The sequence below is a fragment of the Falco rusticolus genome, chromosome 8 (assembly GCF_015220075.1).
Source record: "Falco rusticolus isolate bFalRus1 chromosome 8, bFalRus1.pri, whole genome shotgun sequence".
In the NCBI taxonomy this organism is placed as follows: domain Eukaryota; kingdom Metazoa; phylum Chordata; class Aves; order Falconiformes; family Falconidae; genus Falco; species Falco rusticolus.
The window spans coordinates 33,022,909-33,050,873 of record NC_051194.1 but is presented as its reverse complement, the minus strand read 5'-3'; the positions used below and the strand labels follow the sequence as shown (position 1 = coordinate 33,050,873).

The 27,965-nt window shown below is 48.6% G+C and overlaps 1 protein-coding gene across 1 annotated transcript in view; it reads right to left on the bottom strand.

The window, feature by feature from the left end:
- The window catches only part of SLC12A8 (solute carrier family 12 member 8), a 54,863-nt gene that overhangs the window by 17,312 nt on the left and 9,586 nt on the right, over positions 1-27,965 (bottom strand). The window contains exons 5-7 of the mRNA XM_037398596.1: positions 25,223-25,454; positions 8,106-8,219; positions 642-729 (exon numbers count right to left, since the gene is read on the bottom strand). Coding sequence (XP_037254493.1) covers positions 642-729; positions 8,106-8,219; positions 25,223-25,454 — 434 coding nt within the window. The remainder of the gene's footprint in view (positions 1-641; positions 730-8,105; positions 8,220-25,222; positions 25,455-27,965) is intronic.

Genomic DNA, 27,965 nt, shown 5'->3' with positions numbered 1-27,965 from the left:
TCCTTCCTTTCTGTCTGAATCTTGGTACTCAATTAAAAGTAATCATTTCAAAAACAATTTAGGTGGCAACAAAAGCAGGCAGAAAAACCTACTGAGGTGTTGGGTTTTTTTAAAATATGTAACAGTATTTTACTACTGGAAAGCAGCGTTTCCCAGGGGAGAGGACTACTTGGGGATGCAGGGCTCCTGTGTTCCCCTGGTCTTGCAGGCAGGTAGGTAATCTCATATGTCTTGGCCCCATTTTCCCAATCATAAAAATTATGGAGGTTTTTTGTATTTTTTTCTATTTACATAGAAGAAGAAAGCACTTTGAGATCAACAGCAATAAGTGACAAAACCATACACCCCAAGCCTTCGAGAGATTTGCGTCCTGCTCTGGGACAGCCAGGCTGCAGCAGCACAGCCGCCCCAGCACCAGCACACATCCCACCCGGCGAAGGAAGGACTGATCACATCCACATTAATGAACCTCTTTTCTAACCCACCCAGAGTAGGTGGTGGTAATGGATGATAATTTGAACAAAAGCCAGACTTTCATTTTCCAGATGACTGAGTAATAAAAGGTTGATGGGAATATGGAATGGATTGGTCACACCCAGGGCAGACTCCAAAGAGTAAATCTTCCCCAGTCTATGACTTACGAGGTGCCAACAGCGGCCAGAGACCCCAGGGGGATGTTGGTAGCAGGTTTCTGGAGATCTCCACTCATATTGAAGCCAGCCATCACACCTGTATTTTGTAGACATAAATGCAATTTAGAGTCAGTCTAAGTTACGGCATATATAATACACATTACAATACGTAATATAATCTAATCAATCAGTTAATTGATTGTTTCGGAACAGTAACTATATCACTTCAATGCACTGCCACACACACATACTGGCTCACATCGATTGCTTGGTAAGAAACTGCTCAGGCCTTTAATAAAAGCAAGCCACTACTAACACGTCTACAAAGCACCCTTTGTCCAGTCTGAACAATGCTGGGGAGGGGAGGAAGCAGAAATCTGAACAAAACCCATCTTATCTTAATGCAAACCTCACAGAAGACAGTGCTGTCCGATTGTTGAGAAGAAAAACGCCACCGTTCATCACAGCAGCGCATTCAGCAGGTGGTACTACCCCCCCCAGACCAGATCCATTACAGGTCCCTGCATTCATGGGGGACAACCACTGTTACAAAACCGCCTGGCCTGCCCGTGTTTGATGACAATCACATGCACATTTAGCAGAGGGAATAACAGCGCTCAGCACGTAGGTGGCACCTTCCAGCCAAGGGATCTGCTTTGGCAGGAGGCATTATCTCTACTTTGCAGATAGGAAAACAGAAGCGGTGAGAGGGCAAGTGATTGTCCCAAAGTCATGTAGAAAACACATAGTAAGACTAAGAATAAAGTATTGAACTGTTATTTTAGGCCAGAGTACAGGGTATCATACAATCAGGGACACTCCTTAGCTTAAAAAATTACCATCTAGAGATGCAAGCAAGGGAAACAGGATGGAGCAAAGGATTAGAGGCTCCACATAGAGGCTAGGAACCCAAGGTAAAAACTGATTAAAAGGCTTTGCCCATAGCTGAAGGAGGAGTCATACCAGACTTGGCAAAAAATCACAACTTCTCTTGTCACATTATCCCAAAACTTGCCCTAGAAGGCTTCAGATACCTGCTATAAATAAATAATTTTTTTTAAAAAAATTCTGTGATTTAGAATCCTGATGAGAATTTGGACAATTTGAAGGCAAGACAGAAGAGCCTCGTTAAGATACTAACTGCTGCCCATCACTGTCCCACCCCTCAGATGTCAGACTAACATCTTCATAAGGACGTGTGGGCCAGCAGTGCTCCTGGGATGGTCCCTGGGAGCCAGGGTGAGATCACCACAGAACAATGAGAAGGAGGATGCCAATACCGCGGCACTCACAACATCTGCCAGCCCCGGCAGCAGGGGACCGGCCGTGCATCGGTCTGCCACTCAGCTGCCAAATCCAGCAGTCATTCCTCATTTTCAGAGGGTACAAGAATGACTAAGGCAGCTTCTGAGGCCGCAAATCTGAGTGTCTACAGCTCTAAATCAGCAATAACTCATTGCATCTTAAAGCTCAAGCACTGATTACTGTTTGGGAGGGTTTTCTCCCAAGTCAAAGGACAGACAGGAGCTGTGGGACAAGCCCCAGAGTAAAGGGGACAAAGCCAGCTCAGCCAGATGGATGCCTTCCCTACAGACCTTGCATAGCCACCGATGGACTGCCAACAGGGAAAAACAGTTGGGTTGCTGATCAAGGCACAGGGGCTCATCCCCCTGCTCTGTCCCAGGCTTTACTGTGCATCTTCATAGCTCCATCTCCCCATCTGCTCAGTGGGCATCTTAACACTTCCCTCCTCACTGTGCTGCCATGCGGATAGCCTGTTAATGAGCACGAGGCGCTCACATGTTGCCAAGCACATCAGCTAAGCATCCAGGGGGTTATTTATTTATTATTAATATTTTTTTCCTCGATGATCTTATTTTCCCCCCTTGATCATTCCACTCAGCAGCCATCTTTTCCTGTCCTCCTTCTACATCACAGAGCCAGAGACCCGACAGCGCTGCCTGGTCCCCATGGGCTCCTGGCATTCCTCAGCTCCTGGAAGAGCTGTCTTCCAGATTCAGACCAGATTTGAATCCTTGACACCATACCGAAAACATTACAAATCAAAATGAGTTCTTAATTTTCTCCTGGAAGACTATTCTGTGGACATACTTCTGAACAGCACTGCTAAAAGCCCGTCAATGGGTGCGCTTTTCCCCAGATAAAGCTTCCAAGCACTGTTCAAGCACTGCTCCTTTTAAACAGCTACACAACAGGCTTATCTGGAGCTGAGAAAAGTTAGAAAAGGCAGAAGTCCATGGAAATGGTCACAGACATCATACTAAATGAAGTCTCTGTGAAGCACTCTTCAGTGATATGCTACTTTGCAATTCAGGGGCAAAGCAGAAAGCTGAGAATACTCTGAATTTTTCTTCCAAAGGGAGCAAACTATTGTCAGAAGGACAGCTGTTAATCTCATGTGCCTCTTGGCCAAACTTCCCAAACATCTGGCACCACCTTTAAATCTAAAGCTAAAACTAAAGCTTGAGCTTGACTCACCTCTTCCTCATCCAAACTCCTGCCTCAGCAAAGCACTGGGGAAACACCAAAACGTCGGTTTTTGGACTGAATATGAAAAAAGTCGAAGACACGCGAGTCATCAGCACAGCGATGACTTCAGGGCCCAGGCCACCTCACTGCCTCCCTCCCACGGACCCAGGCGTACTCAGGAGCAGCCAGATGACCTGTCAGAGCCCACATAAACAGGACCTTGAGATGGATGACTGACCTCTTGCCCGGCAGCAGCTAGGGGTCAGACCAAGGCCAGTGCACACCACTACCTTCTGCCAGGACCCCTAGGAGGTCACCAGAGTCTCATGGCTTCCACTGCCAAAGGCCAAGGGCACCACAGAGGGAACCAACACAGATATTCTCAGTCACTCAGGCCAACGCCTCCTCCTCCATGCCACAACGATGCCTCTGACCTGGCTAGCACAGAAGTACTGACAATCTAGTAGTACAGAAGTATGGACAATGCCAAAGCCACCTCCCCACCACCATCCAAAAAGTAATTTTCCACACAGGATGACAGCTGCCAAAAAGCACTGCTGAGAAGGTCTTTTGTGAGCAGCAGTCTAAGCACCCCGCTTTTCAATGAAAGAACAACCTGATTAATTTTCAGAAGAAAACTAAACAATCCCCACCATCCATAAGCCTTGGTTGCCCCCTGCCAGAGAGCTGGTCTGACTTGCTAGTAGCCATAAATAGCCTTTCCAGAGACTTTAGCTACTCAACAGAAGAAAATCTCTACACTTGCATTATAAAATTCAGCAATGTAGAGAAGTCGAGACGTTCCTTTCTCCAGATAGAGACCTGTCCCTAGGGAAACGGCCAGTCCCTTCTGAACTCAAGCAATCGTATCTGCAGATTGTCCACGGAGAAAATTATCCGCCTCTCTGTTTCAATGAGATAGCAGGCTGGATTTTCCACACTGGCTATTATCTCAGAGAGCAGCAGATAATGACAAAGCTTCTGGACAAGGAAGCATGAAAACATGGTCAACTCAGCCAGGAAATTATGGCTGAGACAGTCTGTACATTGCTGCTATTCCCAGCATAATCTGGTCCTGGGCATCATCCAGGCAGTGGATACGTGCATGAGGGGACCACCTACACTGTACATTAGACACAACCATCAGTTCCACCAGCTCAGGCTTCTAACTCCACCAGCTATGCCTTGTAGCTGCAGATATGACTGCTTGCAAACACCCATTGCATTTTCCAGTGAATTCACTGTAAAATATAAAATGGGTTTTTTTCTTCACTCAAGAGATGAAGAATGGAAAATCTTAGATAAGAATTGTAGCTAATTTTTTAAAAGGGCCAAATTCTCCACTGATGTAAGCTGGCACCTCTCCATAGACTCCAATGGAGTTGTGCCAGTTTACATCATCTGATAACTTAGACCAAAACTTCTAAATCTACATGCTGTCATTTTGCAAGTGCCAAATACGGTTTATTTCAGAACTGGTTTCAGTGCGATGATATTTTCCACTAACGCCACTTGAAATGCCGTCTTACTTTCTTGTATCACATGACAACACACTTCTTTCATTAGACAGAAAACCTCGGGGATTTAGTAGAAAAAGAAAAACATTCTCTGCACAACAGATACAACGTTTAACTTCATTTAAAAACATGCATTGATGGTTGTGTGGTTGCTGCTAGGAGCTGAGTGTGGGCAGGCAGCTCCCAAGACTCCTTCCCTGTGCAAAGCCCTGGCTAGATGGATAGGCGAGTGTTTATATATCACAGCACAGCAGCAAAACACGTGCATTAAGACAGTATTTGTAAACACACAGAAAAACGTTTGGTTAATGCACAGAGTTTCTCTAGGGGTATGTTCACATCTTCCATAGTGAGTATGTTAGTCTTTTTGATTGAAGCCAGCAAATCTGAGTCTTCCAAGCCCATGCACTCCCATTTAGGCCAGCTCTAGATGTATATTTTAGATCATCCAGATATTCCTCTATCATTAAATGACAAACTTGCAGGAATAAAGCCAGCTGCACTGCACATCCAGCTGAAATGGTTTAAGCAGCTATTACCCAGGAAATAAAATGGACCAGCCTCTGCTTACCACTGCTCAACCGTAAAACCAGGATAACTTCACTCTTGTTGCTGGAGTCCTACAAATAAAATACAGAGAAACAGAGAAAACAACCCATCCTGGAGCAAAACGATCCAAAGAGGGTGCTTGTAGGAGGCAACATGTCATTACCAGTCTACGGAAGGCTGGGATGAACCCCCCATCACCTCTACCTGAAGCTGACACCCGGCTGCTCCTCCTGCCCGTTCCATCCCAGCAAGGGTCTTTGCTTTTACAGCTACTAGCCTGTATTTCTGAAGTTTCCTTTTCACTGCCATTTCTGATGGAAATGGGTAACTTAAAACCACTTTCCAGTACATCCCAGAGACCAAACTTAAACCAGTTCAGATAACCATTTCAGAGGGAAAGAGCTTATCCTGAAGAGATCAAAATAGTTTCACTTCAAAGAAGAATATTTCATCTCAGAAAGACCCAAACATCGTTTCACAATTTCCTAAACATTTCTTTAGAAAACTTTATCAAAACAGCATCTTAGATTGTAAACTACCATATGCTAAAAATTAAAAAAGAGTAAACACAACATTTAATAATTAAAGATAAACAGAACACTGCTTTGGGTCAAAGAAATGTTTCAGACTGCTTTGAAATAACCCCTCAAAACTAAACAACATACTGTTTCGCTGAAACTGTCCCCAAATTTCTGTTACATCTTAACACAAAGGATTTTGCCTCCAGCACTTTGGCCGGGTCACTGCGGGGCTTCCAGCAGAGGCGGGTACCACCTGGGGACGGTGCTGGGCAGGAGCAGGAGGTGACAACCTGGGAGTGATGTTCACATGTCCCTGTTACTCCTCCTCACGTGGAGGTGCTGACACTGGCACTCACCCACAATCTGCATCACGCTACCTGCCCTGCATCAGGGGTGCTGGCAACCCTATCGCATCTCTCCAGCCCGCTACTAATGTCATGGCCAAACCCATCCCTGAAATGTCATCTCCAATCTCACAGACTGCCTGTCCTGCTGGCAGGCTCGGGCTGTATCCAGGCAGCCCCCACAATGTGGTGGGAAGCAGCTCTGCTCCAGCATGCGGGACCCCAAGAAACCCGGGGTCGCCTCTGCAGCCTGAACATCACACCCCATCATCGGGGAGGAGGCAGGCTAAGCCAGCAGGTGGCAGGTGGGGTGGGTGGAACCAGCTCCCATTCATTGCTCCAGCCTGAGGAGATGTGAGCTTTACTCCCACTTCTGAAGTTTCTCTGGGCTCCCCATTTGTCATCTGCAGCAGAGAAGCCTTGACTCCCATCCGAAAAATTTCTTAATCAGATCACAAGTTCTTCCACGGAGAGCAACGAACACAACCCTATGCTTTATGAGGCTCCTGAACTCCACAGTGGTACAAACAGCAATAACAGGAGCAATCATGATGCTATATGGTACCACTGGCACTGCTACTCCAAAGGAATAATTTAAATCCTGTAAATAACCACACAATTAAAAAGAACACATGAAAAAGCCGTGCAGCAACCAAAGTAATTATACATCAGCCCAAACTGTATTTTCAGAGAATATTTAACATTACTACTGGTATTACTGCTGCTAACTAACAAAGCAACAGGCTGTCAGGGCTTTAAATATATTATATCTATTAGCTTTGGCATTCTTCCTAGCAGCCAAGCATTAGCAGTGATGAAGAACCATTTAATGTGGCTAATCACGGTACGTTTCTGCACAGCTGTGTCATAACTATTCCTTCTTCTATAAGCAGGGAGCTGGAAATAAATGCTTTCCTGCATCAGAGGCAGGGCTCACGAGGAAGGTCTCCTTCTTTGGCTGGCGGACGTGCTTGGGCCAGACAGAAATGACAAAAAAAGAGAGCAGAAGCCAACTTCTCCATGGTACCGATAGTTCAGGCAGGTGAGTTTTCCAAGAGGAAGTCTGCACGGAGGCAATAGCCAGCCTGATAAGCTGGGAGAGAGGATTTCAAGGGTAAATTTGAAGGCCTGCATAGGTGCACCCGACAAAGTGACACCCTCTGCTACCAGACCGTTCCTCCAGTCCCATCTGTTTCACAAAACCCTTCAGTTTGTCTGCTGGTACCGCAGCAAATCTGAGAACAACTTCCAGCGAGTTACTTAGAGTTAATCCTATGAAAATTCATTCTGTAATCCAAGGATTCATCGCTATGGAAACTGCTTATAATCAGTACTTTTTATAGCTTAAAAACCCCAGCATCAACAGAAGGTATTGTAACTCCAGTTGATCGCTATTTCTTTCCCACTGGAGATTGCCAGCTTTAGGAAGGTGACATGGATCTTCCTGGTAATTAAAGGGAATACATAACGTGAAAGCATCCAATTAAGCTCATAAAAGTGAGCTCTGCTGACATGCCAAGATGTATCTGTGAGACTATACAGAGCGCAGTGGGTCAGCATCAAGAGCGATGGCATCAGCTCAGCTCAGCCACCTGCCCGTGGTAAGGATGGAGGGAAAGCCCTCCTTGTCTTCTTCCCACCCTCCCAGTGCAACCAAGCCATAAGGCTTAGCTAATAAGATAAATCATGATCAGCCCTTTTAAAAAGGCTTGACACCTCGTGGCCTGACAGCACTGGCCGAGAACAGTGCCTGAGCCTCATCCTTGGCAGGGAAGTATTTACACCACCACGTCAGCCCATAGACTTGACCAGCATTTTCTGACCACAGAGAGACAGAAGAGCATGTTCAAGTGAGCAGGACAAGAATGCGCAAAGTTTGCAACGCTGGAGGAACGCTTGAACATTTTGAATAGGCCGCCTGAATCTGCTGCAGCCAAGTATGGTCCCGCTCGCCCCACGTAGCAGCCCAGAGGAACCCCACCGGCTTCTGCTCATCTCCAGGATGTGGCTGTGGGTCGGGAGGGAAAGAGGGAGGAAAAAACTTAACGGTACCTGTGGCAGCTGGGAAAAACACTCCAAAAACAGTGAAGAAGGACTCCCCCTGGCTGTAGTTCGGCAGCGTGTTGTTGAACATAAGCTCTTCAGAGTAGCCGACAAAGCCATGCTCTGCAAAGACACGGAGGGTGAGAGGAGAACCTCAGAAACCACAGGGACTGCAGGAGACCCTCCCGCCTGCTCTTGGCGGCCACCCGTCCTCTAAGCGCATGCAACAGCAGTGGCTGTTTCCAGGGATACTTGGGAAGGATGAACGCCAATTTATTTGGTGGGGGAGAAGGCTGACAAGAGGGCAGTGCTGTTACGAGGGTGCACATGCCCGGGAAAGGTGCAGCAGTGCAGGCCACCACGTTGAGAGGCACCACCAGGCTGGGTAGCTCTTGCCAAGCCAGAACACGTCGTACCGAGTCCTGCCTGCGAGCAAGCAGGACACCTTCCCGTAAAACTTGCCCACGGAGGAAAACTGCCTGCAGCCATCAGCCTATATTTATACTTATTTATCCATGTCACTTGAATCCTTATCCAAATAGAGCAAAAATATGCTGCCATAAGAAAGGTGCATCCCTGAGCAAGCCCTCGCACCGTATTCTGTGTTTCTGCCAGTCAAGCGTCTGCACAGACAAGACCTGAGATGTGCCCATGCTGTGAAGCTGCTGCCAACGTATCCTCCTTATACGCCGGTTGCCAATGAGCCCGGAGCCACTAAAGCCAGTTGCAGGGTGGGCTCTCCTCCATGAGATGGGTTTCTCAGCGGAGAAGGAATTAGGTGTTCTACAACCACCCACTGTCGTGTTGTGCGCTCACCCTCTGATGCCGCTGCTCTCCTGTTGCTGCACGATCATCCCCAGACCAGGGCAAAACATGGGGCTGTGATCCTGGCCAGCCGCCCGCCTCCCAGATCTTCTGTAGATGTTTATCACAGCGCAACAAGGAGCAAATGCCGAGACCTCGAGCTGTGCCCTGCTCCCCACAGTGACTTCTGCCCAGTCTTTCCAAGGTCATACACGCACAAGTTTTACTTTCCAAACCAAAAGTTTTACAGAAGACGGAAGAGAGGGGAAAGCAATGGGTAGGATATCAACGTCATGCAACTGGTTTACTGGGCATGTAATGGAGGCTCCTGCTCCCTTTCTTCACACTGGAAGGACAGGTCAAATTCTTCCACAAGCATGGATTCGTTAGCAATAGCTGAGCCCATCAGCTGATGTGCTGGCAGGGCATTAATTAGGAAAGGTTTTAGATGCTTATAGGAAGAGAAGGTAACCAATGAAGGCAGGTTAAGGAATTCATGATATGTCTATGACATTAACAATCTTGTTTTCAACAGGCAACGCTGCTCTTTAATGGAGTACCTTAAACCTGTGGAAACTTCTCCTCCCTGTCAGGAGTACAAATGCTTGTGCCAGCTGGGGGGTGGGAGGTGAGCGAAGTCAGATCCTTTTTTTCTCCTGCCACTACAGTCTCTTTCCACAAGACATGTGCCCACAACAACTTGAATTATCTTATTAGCAGGCAGGATGTTGTTAATGGCTGCAACAGGGTGATGGCCAGAAATTTAAAAAAGACTCCATCAAAGCTGTCCCATGCCTCAGAGACAACATTAATGATGTTTGGACAGTAGATTAAATCGGAAAATTAAATCAGAGCTCTAAACACCAGACATATCCATTTAAAGTCTCAGAATATAACTAACCACAAAGCTTTGAAGTTGCCACAGAAGAATCCCATAGATAATCAAAAGTTTCCTACTACATCTGCATTCATTGTGTTGCCCAAACATGGATGGAAACACGCTGATAGAAGAGGTCTCCTGCGGCTAGGCTTTTTAAAAGTGATAGCTATCTTCACTAGGAAGAAGTCCCAGACAAGATTTAAAGGGAATAAGCTCAGCACAACACACTGACCTCTGCATCTCACAGATGTCTGCAGAAAGTGCAGCTTCTGGAGAAATAAAGTGGGGGGGTTGTGTAGGCTGTACATTCCCGCAAGAGCAGACCTGAGCTCCTTCAACTGGAATTCATGCCCGTGACAGCACACCACACGGGCTGGCTGCAAAGCTCCCACCAAACAGCTGGAGGAAAATTTTGGTCCCTGGCCAAGGGCTGTTTTTTTTCACAAATTATGTGCTCCTCATAGAGATGTTACTGTTTAATTAGTAAAACAAAAGGAGTGAGCAAAATATTAATCTCATCCCAAGGAGATCTGCAGACCTGCAACCTGTGCTTGACAGCAGCATCAGCATCAAATACCCCTATGTCACTCTTGAAAAGAAGTTTGTCTCACCAGTTCTCAAAATTCTCCTGAGAAGGGGACTCTAGCCTCTCTTGATGTTTTACTCTCATATTTCCCTGTCTTTATCATTCAGGTTTCCCCTACTGTCTAACCAAAATCACCCTGTTTGAAGTTCATGATGCTATTTCTTGCCTGATCCATGAACTATCTGCATTTTTAAATACCCCATTCTTTCACCTACTGGAAACAGTCCCCATCCTGCAATGGCTCAGTCGATGTGTTTCTGCCAGGCTGTAAAACTTTCTGTTTGTCTTCATCAAACCACAAATCGCCCTTTTCACACCACTACTCCAGCTTGTGCGAGCTCACCTGGAAGTCTGACCCTCTCAGCCAGGCTGCTGAGAGCCCTTCCCAGCTGGGGGGCGTCTGCAAATTGAATCTATATATTGTCTTCTCAATCATCCAAGCAGTTAAAGAAAATATCAAACACCACCAAACTAAACCCAGACCCTTGCAGAACCTCACCACAGCACCCTGCTTTGTAAATGAACCGTCTCCAGCCACTGTCTTCTAACTGGGTTTGGGGCTGTGTAATTCAATGACGGGCTGATCCAAGCATTTTGGGTGCCTTATGTCTCCTTTCTCATGCAAAAGGCCAAGTAAACCAGACTACATAATTTGTGATACTGTTTTGGCCATACCATAGCCAAAGAGAGACTGTGAGACCTATGAGTGCCATGTCTGACCTGCACCTGTGTGCATCTGACCCCTATTAAGCTTAAGAAGCCAAACAATCCCTTGTGCTCCATCCATTCATCTGCTGGTCCCTTTCCTACTTCATTCCCCTAAGAGTGAATCCTAGATGGAAGAGACCAAGCCCGAAACCATGGCAGATGTCACTGGAACCACAGAAAATGACAGCTGTGGACTTGTTGAAAGAGCCACAGGATGCGCCTACAACTCTATCCCACTTCTGCTTCCTTTCCTGGCGGCACTGGTGGGCAAGAGGAAGCCCAGCCATTAAACATTTCCCCTTCGTACAGAACCTTTCTCATCTATGCAGAGCGTTCTTGTCTAATTAAAGTTCATCCAAATGTTACTTGTTATTGCAACTTCATTTCTCAGTCAATCACACACACACACACACACCATGAAGCAAATCTCACATCCCTTTTGATCAGTTTTACACCAGGACTTGCAATCATCATCAATTTAAGCCAGCCATCAGCACGCGACCACATTGCTGAGAACATGCTGTGAGCATCTCCTGGCTGCCCTCATGCCTGTGACCGGAGCGAGTCATCTGTGACCTTTCAGCTGTCATATTAATGGGACTAATTGTAGCTGATGGGGCAATTGGGCTGAAAATCATCCAAAACAAAACAGGAATCAGCAAGTGAGACCAATTGGTTAAACCAACAGAGCACTGGGTCGGTTGTTCACAAAGTCAATTAACCACATCCCATTGAAAGTGCACTTCAAAAGGATGGGCTTCGGAAGGAGGAGGGAAGGAAACACGATAGGGTCTATATTTGGCTCTCTGATCTCCAAACAAGGCAACATCATTTTATTTTTTATTTTTTTTTGTAAGAGAATCTTTTCCTCCAGCTTATTGCTGGGTACATGAGATCCAAGCCAGATTCCTCCCTCTTCATTCGTTATAAAATGTTTGCCTGACAAACTTTGCTCTCAATTAATTTATGCAACCCCACAGCCTCTAAATCCTGCCTTTAATGATCCTGCTCTCAGATGGCTTGCAGAGGGCTGGAGTTGAAGTGCTATAAACAATCTTCCCAGTGTCATGTCATGCTAGAAGGAAAAGAATCCGGTTCCTTCTCTGTACCATGTCAGCCTTATGGGAAATGCACAATGAAGAGCAGTAACAATTTATTTTCATCATTAGATACTCAATAAGGAGCAGGCAAATAATGGGTTTCTCAAGTGGTTGAGCTGAAGTAAATAAACAACAGGGAAAAAACTGACTTAGAGCAACACCTGCATTATTCCTGTGATCTTTGACAAACCAAGTTCTTCCAGTTGTCCATATTAAAATGATGTAACAAACAATAAAAACCACCTAGCAAGTTTCAAATGGAAGGGCTTCTAGGATGAGCACTCTCCATTCACGAGTGCAAGGGAACCAGAGGAGGCTGCAAATCAGCCTGATGCAGGTGGAGAAGGAGATGGAGAAAGATGGTCAGTGTTCCCATGTCCTCCTGTCCACCACGGATGCTTGGGAGGAGGTACCAGCCTTTGCCTGGTTGCCACCACTGCATCCCCCCCTCCACCCTGGCTGGTTTCCATGTTTGAACTTTTATTGCACTTTCTCCTACCTCTCACGCTGTGGAAGAGGATGAAAGCGCTTTTTGACACCCCTTTGGGATACCCCTTAGCTGGGCGGCCCCTCCATGAAGCCCAGGGTTTCGGAGTGGGACTCGGGGAGGTTGGAGAAGGGGCACAAGGCGAAGCCGTGGCTACACGGGGTCAGGCCATTATGCAACGGCACAGAGGACGACAGCGCTGCCAAGTTCCAGGCAACCTGGAGCTCATTACAGATTAGTCAAGCCTTGGCCAAATTCAATAAGCCTGTTCACAAGCTTAAGGTTAAGTAAACCCTGGCACCGAGGTGGGGGTTAAATAATGCAAAAATGGAAAACCACCTTAAGAAATGGCTCCCAGAAGGCTGTCACTTATTGCCCTCTGCTTGTGATTAGAAATTTTAATTATGAAGGTGAATGCTGAAGGCTTGAAATGGTGAGATTTTTTTTTTCTTTTCCTAAATAAGTAAGCCCACGCGTTCCTGCCTGGAAGGTACTTGCTGAGATTTGCTTTCAGAGGAACAGCTGGAAGTGTTTGTCTTGCAGCACATTTCCCAGGTCTGACCCCAGCGTTTTCAGGATCCTGTGTGACGTAAGACACGGAGAGCCAAAGAGTAATTATATATCCTTGGCATAATTATCTCATCTCTCTCTCTTTCCCGTTCCTTCTTCCATCTCTAAACCCTTCTGGCATAAGCTCTGGAATCTAGTCATTCCCCTTGGACACCAGTCCAAGTGCCCACCTGGAGCAAGCTCCTGGTGCAGGTACTGGAGATACCCAGGCAACAGCGTGGACAAAACAGGAATGGTCCTTACAGCCTGGTCCCACAGCTGCCATCCTCAACTGAACACACACCTCTGCAGCAAGAAAAAGTTTCACTCCTCACCAGCCACATGCTTGCATTTTGCTCCTCCAAATTCTTAGACAAGGGCAAGGTACAAGCCCAGGACTTCTGAGCTGTTAACTCCCCAGAGTGGGCAAGTCAAGCCCTGTCAGGTTGGTAACTCTCAGAAACTGTGGTCTATCAGATGGCTGTTGGGTGGCCTAAACCAAATTAATTTCTACAAAGGTCAAAGTGCTCTACAGCAAGGAGGGAGTGAAATTCTTCCTCCAACAGCCCCTGCAATACTAATCCTTCCCTCGCTTACAGAAGAAGTTCATCCACGGGTGGTCTGGTGGTCACCAAACTCACCACCCATAGCCTATCACACTTGCCAAGGGAAAGTCAGGCATGTCTGGCTTTAATGAAGCAACATTCTGATGCCAAACCACCACCAGCAATAGGTTTTTCAGCATCTCAGTGTGCAGTTGCAGACACACAGGATTAACCATCCACATAGAAACTGCAGATGTGAAGAGATGGATGTGAAGCCATGAACGTCATCCAAACACCACGGTCTTTTTATCTTTGTGTTCCGCCCCCCCCCCCCCCATGCAAACACTGAAACTTAACTTGAGGCAGTCACACTCTGGGCTTTCCCGGCGAAGCAGGTACTCACACGCCAGGGAATGACGTGGGTCCCGCTGACCCCAACCACAGCTCACCAATGCCACGCAGCACACCCAGCGAAGGTCACTGAAAACGGTGCACCTCTCCGGTGAACTGGCACCATCAGAGAGGCATGAAGAGGGCACTGGGATCACCAATAACATTGAATCACCTTTCCCAACAGAATTAAAAAAATCAAAGTGGTGCAATCGCAAGCCCCATGCCTCCGCATCCCTCCGTGCACGTGCTTGGCTCCCTGTGTTTGAGCCTGTTTAACACCACATCAGCCACACATTTTCGATGCTCTCCCAAGGCTGGGCTGCTCCTGCAGCCATGCCTTTGCAACTACCCAGCTCCAGGTCCCGAGGTCCTCCCAGTATTTTTTCCCCAGGGAAGTCCAACGCTACCACTGCTACTCCTGGGTGTTGGTCTACTGCTGCCAGCCTGGTACAGGGCAGGTGGAGGCAGAGATGTAAGAGAAAAATATGGAAGGGTTGGGAAGGAAAACAGTGAGAGGGAAGCAGCACAGGTGGTCAGAGGACAGTATGGTGGTTTTTCCATGCTACCAGTCCACTGCTCAGCTTGCTGTGGGCTGACACTCGGGCTGTGAGATGCATGAACAGATTTTCACCAGAAGGTTCCAGCGCTCTAAGAGACGTCAAAGCAACGTGCGTTAAGAGGCAGAGCTGCACTGGTAGGTACAGAGAATAAACATGACCTTTGCTGAACTTATACAGGCAAAAATGTTCTAACATTTTCCAGGACATCTCCTGCTTCACCTTTGGGTATGCAAGTTTTGGCTGGAAGACTGGGAAGAAACAGAGGGAATAGAGAAGAGCTACATGGGAGCAGAGCTGGAGGAGGATGGGATAGACTGAAGAAACTGATGTCCCTGTCTCTTGTACTGCTGGACTCATCTACCCAGGGGACTACATCTGCCCAACCCAGGTTGCCCTTCTCTGCAGCCCTAGCGCATGTGCCACGTGAGCCAGCATGGATCAGTGCACATTTCCTATGAGCCAGGAGCACGCCTGCTCCGTGCTGGACTTGTGGGCAGCACCACTGCTCTGTGCTGGAGACAGGGCACACGCAGACCAGCCCAGATGGAGAAAAGCAAACACAAGTCTTCTGATACTTAGCCCTGTAGATTCACCCTCTGCATGTCACAAATGACATCATGCCTTGGGTTCATCTTAGTTTCCACAGGCACAGCCTGTCTGCTGACAGCTCCCACAGCCTCAGCATTTCTGTTTTGGGAATCTTAAACTAGGCAAGGGAAAAAATAGAGAGGAATTTCTGTGCTGAATACATGCAGGTCAATGAGTATGCAGTGATAAAAACATAGCTATTATGCAATTAACACAAAGGCATGTGGCCACACTGACAGATCAGTGCAAAAAGACTGCAGAGCATCTGCTCAAGCTGCCAGGGCGCTCCACTCCACCCCAAGCCATGCTGCTGCTGGCAGCCCTGAGCACAAAGTACTGGGAAGAAGGGGAGTCAAGAATGGGAAGGGACTAAATTCCCTCTGTAATTTCATTCCTAAATCCTAGCTGAACACATTTACTATCAAAAGAGCTCAGGGCAGTCACAGACCCCAAGCCACAGAAGCAGGAGTAAAAGCAGCCCCCCTGCCATGGCTGTCTCCCCACATGTCAGGATGGTGTCAGCTGAAAATTAAGTGCTGGGTGCTGTAGCTGGCATCTTCCCACACCTTGCTGGTCACAGCAAGTGGCATCCTCCAAAATGCCAAACCAAAGCTGAGCAGCAAGAGGCAGCCCAGGGTGGGGAGAGGAGCCCATTGCTATTTTTCCACTCGTGGTGAACAAATAAGCTCCTACTTTATCATTAGCGCTAGGGAGATGGTTTCATAAATTAGGACAAACAGCAGCCTTACATTTCAAATTCATCAGAGCTGCGAGCAGCAAGAGGACAGACAGGTTTTAGCAAAAAAAAAAAAAAAAAAAAAAAATCACAAGAGGGGAGGGGAGAGAGAAAGATCAGAGCAATTTAGAAGAAAGAAGGAAAGGAGTTCCCTTGCCCAAGACTTTCTCTGCACCCATAATAAGCCTGGCAAATCCAAAATTACAGATTATGTAAAGTCTGTAATTAAAGGAGCAAAAGCCACGGTTAAAACAATCTAAAAAGACCAAGCCCTGAGAAAGGCAACCCGAATCCCTTATCTTTTGATGGAAAAGAATGTGCTCCCTGAGATTAATGACGTGTTTACCCAAAAGGAAATCACCACCCTTCTGAAGCAGTGAATGTTTGTTCCTCCCGAGCCCCTGTTTTCTGCTCCAGAGCTGATCTCCCAAACCTCCTGTTTAAAATCAACACACAATACAGCTTCCTGCCGCCATGGGCTCCAAGGGATCCCACCACTAACCCCCTCCCAAAACCCACCCTCCACCACACCTGTCCATCCCAGCCACTGCCAGTGGGGGTGAAAACAGGGTGTTTAGAGCACCCTGCGAGCACCAGCATGGAGAAGGGCATCATCCCAACGGCTGCTACCAGCCTTGCTGCGGGATGATGAATCACCCCCAGGTATACATATTTCTCAGTTGAGCAGACAAACTAGCAAGCATGGAGACTGACAGCGCCGTCAAGGGGAAGCACTCACTGCCTGTTTTCCCATCTTGCTCTTCTCTGAAGTCTCCGGACACAGCAGGCAACCTCTCCTCAAGCTTCAGCAGCACACTCTGCAGACTGCCCTGCCACAGGGTGCTCTCAGAGAGGTTTAACACCAGCCGGTGCAATGGTCTGCCATGTTGCAGGAGGCATGGAGGAGCAAGGGATTTGGGCACTGAAAACCCTCCAGCGAGCAAGAAAGCCTAGAGCACGAGCACCGGTGGGGGGTGGGGGGGTAATCTGTTTGAAGAAACCTGCAAAAAACCTGCTCAGTCCTTTGCATACATGATAAACCCAAGTATTCACATTTCCCCCTTTGCTAAACACCCTCCCAGTAAATACACTCCCACTCCATCCCCGATCTCATGGAGCATCCCAGCCACGAGAGCCACCAGGTCACAAGCATCCTCCCCTCCCCAGCAGACCTGCAATAATGGGTGCTGGCCAACAGCTAAAAACAGCATAAAAGGCAGAATAAACAAAGGGAATGCTTCAATCTGTCTCTGACAGATTTATTTATTTATATTTAGCCAATGGGGCAATTTTCATTTGGGGGACACTGTCACCTCTCTTAGACCGTGAAGCAGCCTGTGCTTCCCCTGAGCTCTCCCCAGCCACATCAATCTCCTATGGGATTGAGTTGGGTGGGAGGAAATGCTAATTTCTCCCCCAAGTCCCCATGCACCTGCTTTACCTCCACCTGACCTTCTCGGGAGGATGGAGAGGTAGAAAACCACTGGGGTACAGGGGAATGCACACAGAGCCCAAAAGTGTCCCCATGGGCAGCTCCTCACCACGAAAGCCCAGCATCTCGGCACTGCTTAAATAAAGCAAACCTTAGGAATGTGCCTGTGGAAGTAGCTAGTAGAGCTGCTTGGCACTTATTCTGTCTCTGCAGGTTGGTAGGTTTTAATTATTTTTTGAAAAAAAGCCAAAAAATGAATATTTTCTGCAGGTGGAAAATCTGAAATTTTGGTTAGGAGAAAAAAGGAATAGATTTTAACATGAGTATTTCAACTTCATAAAGCCCTCTTATGTTTTATATTATTTAACGCTAAGCTACAGACCTGCTGTAATATATAAAATCCTTCCATCACTATTTTATTTTTTGATGTGGTATCCGCTACCTGGCTTGTTCAGCGGTATTCAAACCAGCCAGTGGAAACAGTTTTATTCATTACAAAGAGGAGAAGTAAAAAGTCCCTTGCTTCATCCTTTTTCTAGGAAAATAGTTTGCATCAATGGGATTATTATTATTATTAATTACAGAGTGGTATTTCTTGGAAGTCATGCCCAGAGTCCCTGGTTGTGGGAGGCTCTGCAGAACTTCTCCCACGAAAAACCCCAGCCTTGAGAAATCAGAACTTCAGCTGAGTCAAGGCACAACAATTGGAGGAAAACGAGCGGCAGCAGCGATGACACACATCCTTTGAACTCATTGGAGTGACCTCCTTTCTAACTCAGAGCTACTCCATGCATCGCTTGGGACCAAGCCCAATCCATGTTGACCAACTCCCCATCTTTCAAAAGAAGGCAGCTAACCAAAACGTAACATAATGCACCGCACCCTGCCATGGTCTACGGAGTCTTCTGCCATACTCACGACTAGAGCATCCCATACTCCCAACTTACGGGTATCTTATCCAGATGACAACAATGTCTCAAAAGAAACCTGTTCCATTTGTTGCTGGTTTGAATCTGTGTCCAAAACAACAGGCTTATTTTATTTTTAGGAGGTTTTAATTATCCTCTATACAACACACACAGCTATAGCTACAGCTTCAAGTCTAGTTTCAGGCTGGAAATCAAACAGTGTTTGGTTTTGGAAAGGTTGAGCAGGATGTTGGCACCTTAAAGGATTTTTTTGTTGTTTGTTTGAAGCTATTAATTGAATTCAGTTTATACCAGAGAATACATTTTCCCCACTAAAATCACATTTTTCAATTAATACATTTCCCATTTGAGTAGAAAAGAAAACCAGCAAGAACCACCGGCCATCATCCAGGCCAGTGAAGGTACAACTAGGCTAAAATCTCTTTCTTACTACCAAAAAAGGCCAAAAATTGTTAACACAAGGCAGCAGAGATGATGATGAGCAGTAGATAAGGACCCATGTCCCAGGCAAAGTTTTTCTTTCAGCCTAAGAGAGGAATGCAAACTACAAGTGAAGCGGCTGGAGGAAGAATCTAGTATCTAGAAATTATCTTCATAAATTGAATCCCTAAATAAGGAAAGCTGATTCAGGGCACAGCTGAACTGTGACTGGAATTAAACACTGGGGGAATGAAAAAAGAGGAGGTAAAATATCTCTATCATTTGAAAACAATTATGTAGCGGCACCAAAAATAGAAAAAAAAATCAATGCTATTAAATAAAGCTGTCCCATTTAAACACAGCAACAGGGATAGATGGAGAGATTATGGGATGATATATAACTTCCTCGAGCCAGTTAATTTTATCAGGTCTCCAGCATTAAACAAGTTGAACAGAGAGCCCGCACCTGAGGTTTCATGGAGGAGAAGAGGTAGGGAAAGCCAAGGTGAAGGCAGCATCTAGCAGGGGACAAAGCCAGCCAAGGTATTTCAGGATTCATTTACAAGCTCTAGGAAGATGAGCTTAGCATTGCCTCACAGGGCAACAGCAAAGAAATTAAAGGTTAAACCAACTGTGCACAAAATCTGTATAAATCAGGAGCAGTGTTATCTATTAGGCATGTTTAAACCTGTAACGACCTCAGCAAACCCTCTCCTGCTCCAGGGATGGACCCGGGCCAGCCCGGCCCTGATGGCACCATGCAGTGGCACATTGTAGGGTGTCAGAGGGGGCCAGGACCCTCCTCCTCCTCAGCAGCACGTGGCAGAGGGCAGCTCGCTCCCATCCCATACGGCCACTCAGATGGGGCAGCCTGGAGAAGACTGAAGAGGAGCACAAGGGGTCTTCCACGCAAGGTGGCTTAATGCAGAAAGGAAGGACATCAGCTGGTCCCCAAGCCCTTGAGAGACCCAGAGGGGTGGGGTTTGGTTGCAGGAAGGGGGGTTAGCCCGAGATAGCTGTGACTAGAGCAGGGTCCACAAGGATGCAGCGGAGGATCCGTTGCTGGAAATTTTTAAGAGCAGGTTAGATGCACACGGCATCGCCAGCACAGCCCGGTGGGTGCAGCAGGGCAGGGACCCGCAGGCCCTGGGCCCTCCTCCCCTCCTCCTTACCCACCTCCTGAGAGATGCCTCAGGGCAGTGGGTTCAGTGGAACCACAGAGTGGGAGAACAGGGATGCCAAGTCCAGCCCCCAGCGAGCAGCAGCTGTGCTGACAACTGACACCCTGAGCACCCACCGGCAGGCAAGACCACCGCTCCTCAACAAAGTCCTACTACCGGGTGTCCTCCAGCAAGGAAACACTGTGAAAACCTACCTACCAACAGGGCAGCCAAGCGGAACTGCATAGCAAAGTTACATCTCAACCTAATTTATTTATTTTTAATTGCTTTAAATACCTACTTCAGAGAGCCTGGATGGAGTGGTGTAGCTTTCCTCTCACTATCTAAATAAGGGCCCTAACAATGTTATCACTTTTCAAAACACATCTGTCCCGCAGCTCCTAGCCCAGACAATTGGCAGGTAACCAGTTAATAAATGTCTTTGCCAGACTGTTGAATAGGCTGGCCCTGGCTCAAGAGTGATGTCAGGGCCATTCAATGCACTATAATTGGAAAAACCTGGGGAAAGCAATCCTGTGTTTTTTAATAAATAAAGAGCGTATTAGCAGTCTCCTGCTTTTATTCACCCCGGTGTCTACCTTGTTCAGTAGCAAAGTGGGATTTTTTTTTCTACTGCCGCTCACTCAGTGATTTCTCCTTGGAATTTGATGCCAGTTTCCAGATGTGTCTCAGGCCAGGAAGTCAGCAATCAGCCTGGATAAAGCCTCTGGGATTAGCTGCAGATCATCTTCTGACACACACATCCTTCCTGCACCCTCTCTTATGAAATTGGGGCACACCCCTTGTGCCCAAAAATAAAATAAAACGACAGAGAGCCAAGCAAAAGCCCCTGATTAGGACGCTTTGATCAGTTTCATATTAAACATGTGGGAATATATTTAATTAATTCTACACACCAAAGCCCCCGAGGCACCGTTTGAGGGATCTTTACAACACCAGAGTGTTTATATACATAAATCACTTTAACAATTGTAGGTTCCCTGTCTGCTGGAGCAGCCCCAGGCGAAGCTCATCTCCCACAGCTCCTCACCAGTGGTACCCACAGGAGAGCATCAGCTCCCTGGCTTGGCTGCAGAACACCCGAGAGGGATGAATCCTCCAAAGGACTCACCCTCGGAGGAAAAAGTGAGGATGATAAATGAGTTCTCTGTGTGCACAACTTTGCAAAGCTAAAACTGAAGCAGGTGACACAAAGGCCACGGTTTGCGTGGAAATTAACCCCAAACAAGCACCCTGACAGCAATGCGCCCTTCACATCTCTCTGCATCCCTAAGAAACCAGCTGCCTGGGTTCCCCAGCCGGGAGGAGACGGGGCTCAGCCCCATGCAGCCGGGCTCCAAGCTTCCCCCAGCCACGTGGTACCATCTGCTACAGGATGAGGAGGGTCCCAGCCCAAGGGGACCCAATTACTGAATTCCTAACAAAATAATTTATTCTCCCCTCTCCCCCAGGGCATTTAGTGTTGTGATTCCTTTCATCTCCCCAACAAAGCACAACCAAACTAACGCCAGCCCTCCCCCAGCAACCACCCCCCTTGCGCTCCCGCAGCCGCTCTGCTATAACGGGGCACCTGAGAGCTGCTGCCAAAACAGGAAAGCAGGCGCCTAATTGAAAGGGAGTATTTGGGAGTCACCCTACACAAAAATTAGCAGAGATATGCTAGGAAAACAAAAGAGTGGGCATTAACAGTGAGCTTATCTTCTTTTTCCGTGACTCTAATGTTCAGGACGTGAAGAGGCCAAAACGTTTCACATACTGTTCTGAGGAGCATCCTCCCCCTTTACTCAGGCTGATTTTGAGGTATGGACCTCCAGAATTAAAAGGCAAATGTATGTGAGCCAAGAAAACCCTGCATTGCTACTATGCAGCTTTGTGGCCAGTGCTGGGTCTTGGTTATGGGTCAGGAAGTTCAGTGCTGCCTGATTTCAATTCACCTGTGTCAGGTTTGGTAAAAACTGTAAGCTGTGCCTAGGGAGGAAAGAGAATACAGAAGTTTTCCATCCCAAGGATGGAGTGCAGGGGTCTCTGGTTCTGGAGGTCTGTCCGAATTTTAAAGGTGAGTGGCCAGAGGCAGCTCAACGAGGCTGGTTTTCAGCCAGCAGAGCACAGGGATGCCCCCCTCCTCGCCACCCACCCCTGGCCAACATCCCAGCCCAGGACTGTGACCTGTCCCCAGGGGAAGTGCTGGCCGGAGCCAAGGGGAGGATTTAGGATTAACTCCAAAAAATCAGACAGTCCCACCCCATGCTGCAGGCAGCCTGGGGAAAGGAGCAAAAGCCCTGGAGGCCTGGCAGAGGGCTCCGCAGCCTGGCCAGGAGCAGGCAGGGCTGCGTGCAGCCTCAGCGGGGTCCGCAGCATCTGGACAAGCGACCCTGAGCAGCCCCTGCCTGCTGCAGCCACCCAGCTCCCCTGGGTGCTCGGGGCTGCAGAAGCCCGGCCGGCTCTCACAGTGGGAGCGAGCCACGGCAATAAAGAGGGGATAACAAAAAAAGAGGAGAAAAAGCAGCGGGAAGCCCTGCTGAGAAGCCCCCTTTTGTGTAAACACGCTCCGTCCTTAGACTAAAAATAAAGGCAAACCACAGGAAGGGAGTGAGTGCTTGGACAATATCCGATTTGGTGTGTGCCTGGGTGTGAGCTGAGGGAACGGGCAGAAGAGCAGGGGACTCCACCCAGCGCAACCACACAAAGGCAGCCGTTTAAGACCTTCAAGATGGACAAGAATTCCTGGAGATTATTTAAATCCAAATAACTGCTGCTTGGCAGATGCACAGTCCTTTGGTATGTGCGCAGCACTTGGAAATGTTAAGTGAGGGAAAAGGCTGCCATGGTGGGAGCAGGAAAGGCAGGATGGCTGCACAAAGCCCATTGTACAGGTTCAGAGACCGAGACCTGAGGCCATGAATTGAAACCCTATAAACCTGTCCTAAAACACAGAAACAACCCAGACAAGATGTCAGCTGAAATCTTTCCAGCGCACGGGTCCATCCTCAAAAATTACCTCTCCCTGCACACTGCCCTTTGCATCTCAGTCACCACTGCAGCCGAAGAACCAAACCCAAAACAACTGCACATACATGACAGCTGCGGAAAGCTGATCAGTTGACTGCTCACCCCAAAGGGGTCTCAAATGCTTCCCCAGGTGCTGGGCTCAAGACGCACTGCACCCCACCATTGCCATCAGCCAGCTCTTGGGGATGGAGCTTCGCTGACACCTGCACGTCCCACCCACAGCCTCCCTGCAGGAGGGATGCTTTGCTGACGGGTGCAATCGCACCCAAGAGGCAAGCATCCGTCCATGCCGTGCAGAAAGCGTGCAAGGCAAAGTGAGGAGGCTTCTTGAAGCCCAGCGCTCACCGTTGGTGCTGACACACCACTCAGAGGCCTTCCAGGGAAATGCAGGACTTGAGAGGAACCAACCGTGCAGCCTGGCTCAAAACAGTTCTCTCACACGGAAGCGGTCTGTACAAGCAAAAACCTCCCCAGCTCTCCCCAGCCAGCCTTATGGCCACAGGTCCAAACATATGGGCAGTGCTGCTTGGGAGAACTGGCATCTGGGGCTTGGATCTGGCCACCATCAGCCCAGTGTTCTTCCCCACACTGGAAACCCCCTTCTCTTTAGCCAGCCACTGCTAAACTGCAGCATATGCAATGCTCAACCTCCTCGTTTCTCTTCCTTTCCCTATTTTCTGTCAGAAGAAAATGACATAGTGCTCAGCAGTGGAGGAAATCAAAGACAGCTACGTTGACCTCAACTTGGGCACGTTTCCTGCTGACGTTTGTATTCCTTTAATTCCCTCCTCCTGGTCCCATGTTCGTTTTCCTACCATCAGTTCTCACCCCAAGTATTCCTTTTCTCTCTACTATTAGAAAGGTCTCCAGGTCTACATTAAAGGTCCCCTCTGAACACAACTGAAATGCAACCCCCTCCTGTTTCCTTTAGAAAACAACCTCCTGTGAAACAGAGCTGTTCTGAGGCAGGTCAGTTGCTTTCTCTGTGAAACACGCACAGCCGTCCTCACTCCATTCTCATTTGCACGTGTCTGCCAAGACTTTTACCACCTTTCATTTGGGGCATTTCTTATACGCTAAATATAAAACGCAAACACCTTTCCACAAGGCTGTCTCTGAGAGGGCAGCAGCTGCTGGTGCAGCAGCTTCTGTTCCCAGCCCGCTGTCCTTGCACGCCGTACCAGCAGCACGAAGTGACCCAGCAGCACGAAGAGACAGCTGTGCCATGGGCACTGCGAGCACCTCTGTGACTCACCTCCTGCCGCCTGGCAGGCAGCTGAATCCCAGCTGTGAATAAAACCCGAAAATCTTTCCTTTAAATTGACTTTAGCAGGTGGCTTGCAACCCCCTAAGATGCTGCTGGACACAGAGGAAGCCAAGAAAAAGGTGACACCTTCTGTTTACTCAGCTAATTACACTTCGTTTATTACTGGAGCAGCCGCTGTGGCACTCACGGTCCCCTTACACCTTCCACCGCCAACTTCCCACGTCCTGAGATGTTTCCTTGAAAACACCCCTCGGGGATGAGGATGGAGGGAGGGGAAGGGGGCGCAGGGTGCCAGCAGGACTGCAGGTGGGAGCCCTGGATCTCTGCCTTGCCCAAGCTGGAGCTGCCGCTGCAGGCTGAACTCAGGCTGGAGAAGGTTAACGGGGGAAACCTGAACACACTCCTCTTTGAAACCCCAGCAGGCACCTGCCCCAGCCCACGCAGTCCCTCCTTGGCTCCCCAGTGTGGCCCTGGGCAGCAAATCCAGCAGTGTGCAGCCGGGCGCCACAGCCGGGGTCTACGTGACCTCAGGGGTCTCTGGGGAGAGAAGCTCCTAAGTCATAATCCTAAGCAAAGTCATAATCCTCTGGTTTTGTGGGCACCATGCCTAACCTGGAGTTAGACAGCAGAAGGCTGCAAAGAGCGATTGTGAACTCTCTGTTGTTAGAAAACCTCCAAGCACAATGTAAATATAACAAGTGCACACGTGGGAGCTGAGTCAAACACCTGAATTACTAAGACATCTCCAGTCGTACTCTGGAAATACTCCCTGCAAAATAACAGGTCACCTCTAAAAGATCATACCAAAGGACAGGGGATATGTCTGGCAGCGCTGAACTGTACCTCTGCCTAGATGCGTAACGTCACAAAGACACCCAAGGAGAAAACCCCAAGGGATTAACACCTCCGTCAGGTGATGTAATTACCCCATGTAATGAACCCCCAGTTCTACCTGGATCAAGGTGTGTAAAGGACCCAATGACAAAGTCCAGCGTCGAGACAGCCAGCAGGAAGAGCAGCAGGAGCTGGAACCTGATGATCCACTTCACCCCGGCCAGGTTGATCCCCAGCAGGCCCAGCAGGACAGCCAGGGAGATGCCGCGCACTGCCCAGATGTTGCTGAGGCTCAGGACATCTGCGATGGATTCCGCAAAGCCAGTGATGTACATGGCACCTGCAACACACTGAAGGACAGAGCTCTGTGAGTATGGGAGAACAAGAGATCCCCATCCACAGCCCCCATGCTGGGCTGGCCGGGGGGTCCCTGTTCAGACAGACATTTGCTGTCACAATACAATCTTTAGTGTTACTCTGGTCTACAGGGATTGAACCTTACTGCTGTAAGACAGCACACTGCCAGGGCAGCACACCTACTGCCCGGACAGAGAAGGCTGGGTCTAGGGCCAGCAGCCCAGCAACTTCCCGTGGGCTTTAAAATCTACCCCCATTAATGCTTCAGGAGAAACCACACCGGCTTCTCGAGGGAGAAAACCTTAAGTGTAAGATGAGTCAACCTTAAGTGGCTCCCCTTCTTCTGTTTCTCTGAAGGAAAGGGTCTCAGTTCAACACCTGCCTGGGGAATGGCAGTTTGCTTCCCCCTTCATTGCCTCCCAGGGGTTATTTTTAACTCTGTTTAGTTTGGATGTAAAGCCTGATGTTTCACTGGCTCCCCATCTCATTGCTGGAACGAAGCCTGCACTTTTGAGGAGAGCGTATTGTGCAAGCCATCCTCCCTGAGCTCCCGGGAATGCCGCTGGTTTGTCTGGCTGTGGGGCAGGAGGCACTCTGCCCTGGGTGGTGGAGAGCCTGCAGGATGGGACATCTGCAGCACAGGTTCAGGCTTCAAACCCCACTGCGGGGCAGCAATCCGAAATACCAGGATGTTTCCCTCCAGAGGTTCCCGCTAGCTGACACATCAGCAACAACCCTTTCCAGGGCACAGCATCCCTGGCGAGCCAGGCTGGGGCACTCGGCTTCACGCCAGCATGGGTGCTGTGACCCCGGGGTCCTGCAATCTCACTGTCCCCATCCACAGGCAAGGGACATGCAGCACAGCTCCCACATGACTGGAAAGGAGAAAAATCACCCAAGCCAGCAAGCGCCAGAGCAGAGCCCTGCTCCGCTGCAGATCTCGCTCAGACCACACCAGCACCGCTCCACTGAGGGTGTCCAGGACGACCTGACCCATACCCAGGAGCGGCGGGTTCGTGCACAGGTTTTGGCAAGCCAGGTGCATGGGAGTCACCTGTTCAGATCCTTACACCTAAAAATTGGAGATCCTACAGCAGGATTCACTTCCATCACAGGCAGACACCTAGCACGGATGGGGTGAACTACACCCTGACAGTCTCTCTTTCTCCTGGCTGGTAGCCCCACTGTGAATGCCTCCACCAGAGAAGCATCAGACTCTTTAAGGTAGCCCCAAATAAGTGGAGATATTCTTATTTACTTGTGTTTAGCATGGCCTACAGCAACACTGAGTGGAAAACACACATCCTACATGGGTGCTCTCTCTGGAAAACAGGTCCCTCCTGAGCTAGTAAAGCACAACACCCCGTGCCTGCACAGCTCTGCTTGGGGCATCCACAAAAATGGCACTTGAGATTTGAAGCCAAAAAAACCTCAAACAGAATCTAATGCTAATAAACACATCAAAACCAGGCGCAGTTCTTGCCTTTCACATGAGGAAAAGCTCTGTGGACAGAAAGCAGTATCACCTAACCCCAACCCCCTGTACTTGACCAACGTCAGTTTTTGAAGCAATTACATTTTCTTAACTAAGTCAGTTTTCTTTCCTTTCACACCAAGGATGGCAATGTTCAAGGACACTCTGAAGGGAGCAGAGCTAAGCAAGCTTCCTGGAAGCCATGCCTCTGATGAGCCATGAGCATCACCAGCAGGATGGAGGAGCTGGGTGCCCCCAACACCCCGCTGCCCCACGCACAGCCACAGCCAGGGCCCCAGTGGCGTGGTGATGGGGGCTGGTTTCTCATGAGCCAGCTGTCTTGAAATCAGAACTGAGTTCTAGGCTGAAATTTGCAGAAACCAGTCCCTTACGAGGGACTGGGCAAAGACCATAATTGATTTTCAACACCCAGACAAGCGCTGCCACGATCTTTGCTTTGGGGATTTTAGGGCTGGACCCTGGAAAACCTCTTCTTGCACAGACAGGTCTGACTGCAAACTACTCCAGGAAAGGAGACTGCAGAGAAAAGCAGCAAAACCCAGCTTCATGATTAGAGCTGCGGTGACCAAACACACATTGGTCCCTGGAGGACCTAGTAGAAGCATGCTGCATCATTTAGGGTAATCTGATTAAGTCCCTTCTCTGGAGCATCCCAGGAGGACAGCAAAGCCCAGCTGGGTCTCATCTCACCTTGGCTGATGAAGCAGGAGCCCATCTCTGCAGCAGCCCCAGGGCACTGAGCCACCTCTCACCTCCCAGGGCACCAGCAGCACGAGGCCAGTCATTCCCCACTTGCCCCAGTCAGACCAGGAAACGGGGAATAACCCCATTTCTGGCCGGACTCACCTCGCAATGGAGGTTACAGTGCTCTGTCAGCGCCTCGGAGTGGAGGAGCCGCCTGCAGCTGGTGCAAAGCACGTTGGGCAAAAAGCAGAGCCAAAGAGAAGGGAAAGGCATTGGCTTTTGGGAGCAGGCAAAGCATTCCTAAGTGAGCTGCCAGCTCCCACCC